General features: G+C 36.4%; 1 protein-coding gene across 1 annotated transcript in view; it reads right to left on the bottom strand.

Moving 5' to 3' along the window:
* Positions 1-3,959: 3,959 nt before the first annotated feature.
* Positions 3,960-10,859, bottom strand: part of Fgf10 (fibroblast growth factor 10) — an 84,262-nt gene continuing 77,362 nt past the window's right edge. The window contains exon 3 of the mRNA XM_015497326.2: positions 3,960-6,627. Within this exon, the coding sequence (XP_015352812.1) occupies positions 6,430-6,627 (198 nt within the window). The 3' untranslated portion in view covers positions 3,960-6,429. The remainder of the gene's footprint in view (positions 6,628-10,859) is intronic.

Below are 10,859 nucleotides of genomic sequence, written 5' to 3'. Positions count from 1 at the left end.
ATGCACTAGTCTTTATCACTAGGGAATATTTATATGTGTGGAAACAGAAATTGGGGAAAAAATAGAAAGAAAAATATAATAATAATCTAGGTTACCAGAACTTCTTGCCTCTGATAATCTATATACTGATATTACTGTACAGTTTTTACTTATTTGAAGCAGCTGAAGTAGATGGTTGATCCTAATAAAGTCTGCCTCTTTCTCGTGAGTCCAGTAAGTAAGTACATGTCACATAGCTATTAAATATCACCTAGCATAAAAATGGGGACAAATAGGAAAATAAACTAACTATGGTACTTGAAATATGCTGATTTGCCCTTTTCTTAGGAGATCTTAGAGGAAGGAATGTAGAGCTTCCCTAGGGTAAGATGAGGAGTAATGATTGCTGATATTGGCCTAAAATTAAAATTAAAATTCCTGTTTAATTTGTTTCCTGCATGAGAGTAAGCTCAAGTTGTAAAATATGTTTCATGTATGGTATTCAGTTTATCAGGAAAACAAGGTACTGTCTATTATCTATATTTATATAGGTATTGCCATCTTTCAGTGTTTCTCAGTTGGAAAGTTCCCTAAAAAAGATACTTTTTTCTTATGTAATTTTAATTGATGTAGGCTTAAATGCAATTGATCTGAGCATATTGATTCATGTCACTGAAAATAATGGTTATAGGGCTATAGAGAAGTCTGGTATTTAAATGCCAAATGTTAAACTATTTTTTTGTGTGTGTGTTGAATTGAATTGATAAGTGACCCCTAACCTTAATGCATCCCATAACCATAAAAAGCAGTCTTTTCAAAATTTATAATACCTCATGAAACACTGGTTTTAATTTACTTCTTGAAAGACCTCTCTGAGAATATTTGCATTGTCAGCAACTTAAATTGACCACAGAAATGATAACTAAATAATTTAGAAAATTGTAAGATGATTTAGGCATTTAAGATGTGTATAAGGTAATTAAAACCAAACTTTAGAGGGCTAAGACCATACTGCAGTGGGTTATTCTACAGCTGGGGTCACTGCCTAAGTTGTATGAAGGCATATGTTCAATTTACAGTTGTAATGAGTAACACGGGATGTTTTGATTTTTCATTTGTTGTGCTCATCTCTGGAGGATGCAGTTGCCTACATTAAAAAATGAACATGGGCTCTTTGTGGAGGATAATAAAAATGTGTAAAATAATACATGCCACATGCATGTATGGTTGGCATGTTGAGAGCCACAGCCGAAGGGGCCCCAGCAAACTTCCAGCTGCCAGCAAACTTCCAGCTGCCGGCTGATGATTGGCTCACAGCGGCCCCAGGAACATCTAGCTGATTGGCTCCTCGGCCCCAGCAACATCTAGCTGATTGGCTCCTCTGCGGTGATGCTCATTGGGCTGTTTCCCTGCCCTTTCAGACCACGGAGCTGCTCATTGGGGGACTTTTTTGGCTCTGCCCACGTGACCCAGCCAATTGGCCTCAAGAGCAGGAGGATTGTGGGAGGTGGAGAGAAGCTTGTGTGGGAGAGAGAGGCTTGTGGAAAGCCGGTGGTGGCAGTTGAGGCTCTGAGGGTTTTTCCTGAGAGGCTGTTTTGTTTGGCGTGTGTGGTTCTAAAAATAAAGTTAGTTTCTTTTGACAAGTGGCTCCTGATTGTGCCCAGCCAGACTGCGGCATTTGGTGGCCCGTACGGGGAACGAACCCGCGACCTTGGCGTTATCAGCACCATATGGCATATGGCTTTTCTCTGAGTATAGAATTGTTGCCTTTAGCTCCTATCATGATGCAGGCTAATGGAAATGTTCACTATTATCCACTTAAGAATGAGACCGTTTCTTTGATCTCATTAGTTTGATCATGATTATTCCATTTTAACTAATTCATGGTGCTTATGCATGAGTTTTTAGTAGGTTATTCACTTTCAGGGCATTTTATTTTATATTTTATTCTAGTCTGAAAAAGGAAAGAGAAATGCAGGTTACAAAATTTCCTTTTGAGGACTGGGTTGTGGCTCAGTGGTAGAGTGTTTGCCTCCCACGTGTGAGGCCCTGGGTTTGATCCTCAGCACCACATATAAATAAACAAATAAAATAAAGGTATTGTATCCATCAACAACTAAAACAAATGTTTTTTAAATGAAATTTTTTTTCTCATGTTGAATATATATAAGATAAATTGAAGGACATAAAGCAAGTCATTTCCTTTTTCTAATGAATGACACTGGTGTTTCTGATTTTTTCCCCTGTATGTTGATTTGCTTGAAAATACTTCTACACACTTTTGAGATAAAATTAAAGAAATACCTACAACATCATATTATGTCACTGTTATTCAGTATAAACTTTCATTCATCATAATTTATCTTTACAGAACCACAGTGAGTCTGGCTATAACCAGGGCCCCACTCCTAGCTTAAAACAAAACAAAACAGATATAATCTTCTATTTTAAAAAAGATGCCTGAAAGAAAAAAAAATCTTTAAAATCTCTCTGATTTGGACAAATAGATGAAGAATAATTATAACTGTTAAAAAAAAAAAAAAGAGGGGGGGTCGGCAGAAAGGAAAGAAACAAATTCTAGCCAGTAGTCTCTTTTAAATAGATACAGCTAACAACCACTATGCTTTTTCCTAATGCACTCCTGTTCACTAACCCCAATCCTGGGTGCTTCCAAAGTCTACACTCTGGTTTTCTGGTGGTCATGTGAGTTAAGTGAGCCAATCACAATGTCTGTATCCTTGTCCCACTGATTGGTCTGGAGGTTGGGATGCTATCTGTACCTGATAAGCAAGAGTTATACCTAGGATATTTCTATTGTTGGATTTTGAGGAAAAGGAGTTTTGGGTTGGGAAGTTGGAAAGAAGTGAATTGGAAGCAAGCAACAATCAAACACATAAAGTCCATCCAAGATGAGAGCAAGTGGGTGTCAGAAGAAGCAGATCTTAGTTGTTTCATTTCCCAATTCTGGTAAGAACTCTGGAGTTGCCCTCCCCACACCCTCCTGGAATATGTCTTTCTTCTTCTTGCAGCTTGGTTTTAGTTGCAAAAGTCCTGTCTAGTAAAATAAATATTAAGAACTTTAATGAACATGGTATTTGTAGGTATATGTGCTGTTCTATGTGTACAATAATCTTCTCAAAATATTTGTAGCTTCTTACATATGTTTGTTTAGACAAAGCTTGGACTAGTTAAAGACTTTCTGATATGGAAAGGGTTAATCATGTCTCTCTGAATAATCATAAATACTGAATTAACAACATCCAAATTATTATTAGAAATGTGCAGTATTAGTACAGATCCATTTACGTTGTGTCCATAAACTTGCCTGGGTCCTGGAATCAACTTGTGCTATTATGAATTTTTTCTCTCCACTTTTCAAATGAAATTTGTGGGCCTATTCCATCCCCTTAAAATCAGATTTTTCAGCCCCCCGCCCCCCCCCCCAGCTTTCCTCCAAAAGTCTCTCATTGTTTCACAAGCCATCCTTGTTTCCAATTCATTCTTCTTTATCCACTGTGTAAACGAGGTGGACCTGAATACTTAGGAAAATCGAAAGCATTTGGTTGTTATTAGAGTAAGGATAGCCGACTCACACATGTAAAACATTAAAGAAACCTTACAAATGTTTGAGTACATTTTTTTCCTGTTGTTGTTGTTGGGGCATTTAACCACATCCTGACTTGCACACCACCCTCCAGCTTTTCTCTTCATTATCAGGTAGAGTTTTAGGGTAATAAAACAAACAAGAACAATATTTTTATATTATTTTCCCAGCATTTTTATTGCTTTTATTTAAATGTAACATACTATACACTGTTCAGCCTTTTGGGAGGTAGGAGGAGGGAGTGATTCTGTACCTTTAGGAGTCGCTTCCTCAGAACCAACACTGGTATGGACACATATTTGTGGCTCATGCACCTGAATTTCCTGGGCCAGGGCCCATGCTTCCCACAGAGGCAGAGCTCCCAAATCTCTATTTATTTTTAACCTACAACATTCAGGAATTGAACTTCTTTTCCTTCAGTAGTTGCAAAAGGGACCAGAATTCTATATCAATATCCAGCAGAGATGACATTTTTAAATGCAAAGGAAACTCATACTCCTTACCAAACCATTTCTGTCTTTACCTCTGTTGGGGTGTGGGGTGGGGAGTGGAGCGGGGTGGGAGGAGAGATGTTTTCTATTTTGGGACACTGCAAGCTTTGATACACTTTGCTAGAAGCTGTCTTGAGGACCACAATGATGACTGTTTAAACAGTTTCTTGGGAAATCTAAATGGCTATGTGAAGTAAGAATCCAGTTTGTGCCCTGTCTGCTGTCACTGTGGTCATCAAGTACTCTATTTGTTTCACTAAGTATTTAGTTCTTGTTGTGGGTGGTCCAGGTTGATGCATCAGGTGCAATTATTATTTTAAAATAAAAGAAAAAAAAGATACCTAGTTTCCATAGGAATGTGTTACATTATAGCTCTCAGATTCAGTTACCAATGAAATTTTTAACAAGCAGATCCCAACCACAAAAATCAAACATTTTTAGAATCCTATTTGTCAAAAAACAAATTGGAACAAAGTATCATGAGTTGCAACTTTAGGCATTGACCAGAACAATGTGCCTCAAATGCATTTCTTTTGAAATATCAACTCCTTTAAGGAATCATAAAAATAGACCTTTATGAAATTACTTTAAGGGAAATTTTCTTAATAAAGCTAATTTTTAATTGACAGGTTAGCTGGAAGTGCTAGTTAAGCATCAACACAAATAAGTTATAAGAGGTTATAACAAAACACCGGCCTTTCTAGAGGTTAAACTTCAGTAAAAAGACATATTTGGGGAATCTTTTCCTTGTACCAAAATACTGTGTCCAAGCAATAAAAATAAACAGACTTTTTCAAAACAAGAAATATGAAGATAAAACTGCAGCATCAACATAATCTTATAGTTATCACTTAAGTATTTAGAACAAATAATATTTTTCTACATTTTTAAAATTACTACAGACACTGCAAATAAGGCTTATGTATTTATTTAGTGGAATACATTGTGATGACGACTGGTACACTTATGTACTTATGTACTGTTTTCTATACCTGCTCTAACAAATGAATTTCAATATGGCTACATTATGGAACTTTCTAAAGCTCTTTAAATTTACAGAAAATAGGTTTATTTGGTTTTGTAAAGACTAGATCATACAGCTTGAACAGGTTTCAGTATATGGTTACACATATACCAGGATACATTTGCTCAGTTTAAGCCCCTGGGAGAGTTGCACTTCATACCCATTTCCTTGATGGTTCTTTGGGGGAGATGCACTATGTGGGACTTACAGAGGGTTCTTCCATTTGCAGATAGCCTCTTCATCATTTACCACTGTGACATATGGCAAGAAATCATGAGAAAGTAATGAGGCTAGGCTACAAAAATGCATTTAACAATTCACTTTCCTTCTTTAGTATATTATTGGAGATGAATTGATGCATTCAAAGAGAAGAGTTTGGCCTTCTCATCTATTTCTTAGAAAAGGAAGTGATATATGTTTTTAAATGATGGCAGACAGATCTCATTCAAGCCATGGCAGAGTACTGCCATTTTTATTACTGATGGATCTTATTGCAGAAGTGCAAATTAAGTCAACTGATAGCACATGGGGAGCTCACATTGCTTTCTTAATTTCATCTTCTATTTTTGAAGTGTTTGCCAAGTTTTATAAACACTTTGTCATGAACATGCATGTGGTGTGCTGAAGAAAAAAAGAGAAGGTAAATCAGAGGGCAGCTGCTGAGGATACTCTTTAAAACCCCAAAAGATATTTAACATCCTATTAAATAAATAACTTAGAAAGAAATAGAAAAGGATGAAGGCAGAATGCACAAGCATACCATACTATTCGTATTGTTAGAACAGTTTCACACTAACACATTTATATTTTTAAATCCTATCCAATTCTTCTATGGTGCCACACCCAAAGCTCCTTTGGTTGCACATATGATATGACCCAAGTGCTTTCCAGTAAATGCTTGCGTGTCTTACTGCTCATTGAATCATTAGGCTTGAATGAGCAATGAAAGTCTTTGATATGAGTTCGTATTCCATAAATAACTTTCCCGAAGATCATTCAACAGATTGTTCCATGTCCTTTAAGTTCTGTCTCAGAGGTTCACAAACAAAACAACTTGACCAAAAAACCCAGCCATAATGTTGTTCTCTTGGGAATAACTTCTATCCCGTTTGATCTGCCTTTGTCTTAGTTATAAGGCATGACACAGAGCTAAAGAAAGAACATCATATGTCAGCAGTGAGTACAAAAACCGTCAAAGGCTTCCTTTCTTTTAAGGAGGCAGATGTCTGCAGTGTTTCTTTGCCTTTCGAGCTACTGTCTCCATGAAGGATACTGACTATTCCTGGCCAAAGAGCCTTTGGTTCTTCTGCTTCCACAAACATTGCCTTCCTCTATGAGTGGACCACCATGGGAAGAAAGTGAGCTGAGGTGTTTTTCCTTCGTGTTTTCTGTCCTCTCCTGGGAGCTCCTTTTCCATTCAACGCCACGTACATTTGCCTGCCGTTGTGCTGCCAGTTAAAGGATGCGTAGGTATTGTATCCATTTTCCTCTATCCTCTCCTTCAGCTTACAGTCGTTGTTAAATTCTTTCTGCAAAGGAAAAACATAACATTTTATTCCTACAGTGAGGCTGCTTGATTCCATTTAACACAAACTATCTAAAGAATGCCAGTCAAAGGTCTTATTTGCTGTTGTCATTTTTTATATAAGTTGTGCCCTTAATGTATAATGTCACTAACAGGGGAGTCAAGTTCATAGCCACAAACAGATTCTGTGTTTGAAAGCATATGATCCATTTTAATTAATCATTATAACCTTATATTTGAGTCCTTTTTAAAAATCCAGTGTGCTTTGAATATTACACGGTTTATTCATATAAATCCTAGAATGATTCTTAGGAGCAGACAACCCACTGATGATATCTGTGATGAGCCAATAATAAAGAATGGTGTTATAATCCTTCCTTAGTGGCGATAGCCAGAGATACTGTGGGAAAAAATAGAATTGCAGGAAATGTGAGTCAAGCTTGCAAACCTTCATATAGAACCACAGCAAGAGCACATACATTGACAAGAAGGCAGATTTCATAGGAACACCACAAGAGTACTACTTAACTTCAAAGGGGAATACTTTCCTCTTTTCCAAATACCAAATACCTCAATTTTAATAAATTATGTACAGTTTTCCTTAACTTGGAATTTTGAAAAATTTTATTCTGAACTTGAAGAATGATTGAAAACTTGGACATGGAAAACATCTTGTTTTGTTAATTGTCATGTCAAAGAAATTATAAATGTGGTAAACAACAATGCCCACGGAGGATAAGACTAAAAACTTGGAAATCCAGTTTGTGGCCATGGCTCCTTAGTCTGTCATCTAAGGTGGACAAGTGGATTGGGAGAGTTTTTAGGGGCAAAGATTCACTTTCATTTTCCTCACAAATCCAGCATCTTACTCTGGAGTTAGTAACAGGGTTGACCCATTGACCTCATGACTCTAGCTTCAGAGATGGCCCTCTTCTCTTATTCTGAAGCTAAGGTAGTTAAGCTAAGGGCTTTTGCCCTTGGGTTCCACCTTCCACATCTAAATCAAAAGCACTATGGGCAAATTTTGGCTGAGGCCTTTATTTGGGTAGTTTATTTCACCTTAGGGACTTTTTGAAATTTCACCTAACTTTCAAAATCCTGAATGAATACATTCAAGTTTCTGTGGGAGAGATCATAATTTTGAACATTATTAGAACCATCACAGCAGATATATTTTGTTAATGTTATCAGCTGTAGTTTCCATTTCTGGAATTTATTAGTCCTAAGTGCTTCTCTTCTATAAAATAATCATAAATTTTTCATTTATTTCAATTTAGTCATCAAATGATCACTGAACTGAAAGAAAGGAAAAAAGGTGAATTATTTAAGGTAAGGCTTTTAATAAAAAAAAATTCTTCAGTATAAATACATTTAATCCTCAGCATGGATTTCTTATTCTCTTCAACACATCCCTGTCCCAAACTATATGGTTTTCAAAGCATATATTGTTGATTTTGGGTACCAGGGATTGAACTCAGGGGCACTTGATCACTGAGCCACATCCCCAGCCCTACTTTACATTTTATTTAGAGACAGGGTCTCACTGAGGTGCTTAGCACCTCACTTATGCTGAGGCTGGTTTTGAATTCATGATCCTCCTGCCTCAGTCTTCCAAGCTGCTGGGATTACAGGTATGTGCCACCGCACCTGGCAAGAGATTTCTTTCACCAATATTTATATTTATTTCAAAAGGGGGTGCATTTAGAAAGTAAAGAAAGATTGAGACTATTTCAGGTAATATCATATTGGAGATGACATGGTGTATAGAAAAGTGGGAGGGAATATTGATAACTTTTCTTCCTTCAAATGAATTTTTTTTAAAAAATAGTAGTGTATTATAATCATACACAATAATGGGATTTGTCATGCCATATTTGTACCTGGATATAACAATATTTGATCAATATCATTCCCTAGTGCAATCTTTTTCCTTCTCCTCCCCCAAAATAAATTTATAAGTCATATTTCTTAAAGTGAAGTACACCTGACTCAGCCTCATTTTCTAAGGTATTTTTTAACATTTGGCCCATAAATGTTTCATACTTCTAATCTCTGGATGAGGGATCTAGGAATCTATATTGTTTTTACAATGCAGGCAAAGCCTAAGTACTAATGTAAAATAAAATTAAAAAATTAAAGTAAAAAATCTAGGCTAGAGCAAGATCCAAAAGCAGGATTTGGGCAGTTTAGAAAAAGGTTTTGGATTTCTTCCAGCTATCTGGAAAATTTCTTTGTTTCTTAAATCATGCTGTATGAGGGCCTGTTTTACTTAATTCAGTTTTAAAACTTACTTCATTCCATCAGTGAAGAGGAATCTCAGAATACAATAGATACATTGTTCAGAGAATGAGTGGTCAAGATATAAGAAAGATATATGTATATTTCCCCAAAAGGAACACTGGAAAATATTTAAAAGAGATGAGATAAAGAGCTAATTTCATCAAACACTTTTGGTACCTAATTGAGAGTTTTCAGGAAGGCTTTCAGAATTGATGAAAATTATATGGGAAAAAATTAAAGACAGGAATTAAAAAGAGTTGTTTTTTATACAAAATTATATTACATATGCAATCATGAATTTTGATATTATACCTTTTAGATTAGTTCTAAATTGTTCTATTCCACTCTGAGCTGGACATCAATTTGAGTAGATTTTTTTTAATTTAAGTCACAACTTTTCATTATAATAATGCAAAAATCATAAAACCAGAATCTGGTTAGAGAATTAATTTCTTCCCGAGAGAGGCTGGAAGTGGGAAGCATGTTCTCCAATGGGCTGAGCTCTACGCCCTGTGTGGTTCTAGATGTTGAGTATATAGTGGGAGACAAGGATGACCTGCCCTTGTTGGAGGTCACCATCTAATGGAAGATCAAAGTTCACAACAAACACATTAAGGAGAGATATACTAGATAAGAAATGCTAGCTAAGACCTCTGTGAATAATTCAGTTCATGGACTATGTTGGGGTAGAAGAAAAAAGTGATGGAAAATAGTAGATATTATGTCATAATATTAGTACTATGATGTCAGTTCATTTGGGTGTTATGTTTTAGATATGAGGTGTCCCCCAAAAGCTCATGTGTAAGACAATGAAAGAATGTTCAAAGGTGAGATGATTAGATTAAAAGAGCTGTGATTTAATCAGTAGATTAATCCACTGTTATGGAATAACTGTGTGGTAACTGTAGGCAAATAGGGTGTGGCTGGAGGAAGTAGGTCACTGGTAGTGTGCTTTTGGGGTTTACATTTTGTCCTTGGTGAGGAAACTTTCTCTCTCTGATTCCTGTTTTCCATGCCTTGAACTGCTTTTATCAGCCACACCCTTCTGCCTTGATGTTCTGCCTCATCTTGGACCAAGAGCCATAGAGTCAGCTGACCATGGACTGAAACTCTGAAACTATGAGCCAAAATAAATTTCCCTCTTCTACATTGTTCTTGTCAGGTCTTTTGGTCATGGAAATTGAAAGCTTAATCAAACAGAGTTAGCTATTTCTTCTTAATGTTACATTTATAAATAATTAACAGTTAAATTAGTTTAATATTTTATTTCAATTAAAATTTCTTCTTTAATTTAATAGTATTATCTAGCTTTACCTTAAAGCACTGATTTTTGACTAAATGTGTTTATCAGTAAGAAATATACATCTACTCCTCCTGCACAGTAACTAGCAAAATAATCTAGCAGGGACCTAGGCATGTTTAATGGATCTCCCTTCCTTCCTTTCCTTTCTTTCTCTTCATCTCTCTCTCTCTCTCTCTCTCTCTCTCTCTCTCTCTCCTTCCTTCCTTCCTTCCTTCCTTCCAGATTAGATCATGCTATGTTGTCCTGGCTGCCCTTGAACTCCTGCCCTCCAGTAATGGTCCCATCTCAGGCTTCTGAGCAGCTGGTGCTGCATGTGCATTACATCATGCCTGGCTCCAGGCATGGTTACTGAAAAGAAAAACAAGAAATGCCACAAAAATGATTATGATTTGGACTCCTAAATGGAATCACTTTTTAAAATGCTCCAATGCTCCATTGCTCTTAAAAAGGTTCATTAATGGAGCGATTCATGATGGAGAATTTGAACTCAAATTACTTTGACCCTCATGGAAAAAAACATTTATCCTGACATCCCCAAGTCTCCAATTAAAATTGGATTTGATATGAATAAAATGCAAGGCTACTCTATGTTCAGACCACTGGTTCTTAACTTGAAGTTGAACAAGCAACATCCATAACATTTTGGATCATGC

This window comes from Marmota marmota, unplaced genomic scaffold (genome assembly GCF_001458135.2).
Source record: "Marmota marmota marmota unplaced genomic scaffold, marMar, whole genome shotgun sequence".
Classification (NCBI taxonomy): Eukaryota; Metazoa; Chordata; class Mammalia; order Rodentia; family Sciuridae; genus Marmota; species Marmota marmota.
Note: the sequence above shows the minus strand (reverse complement) of the source record. Positions and strands in the feature narration are given on the sequence as shown.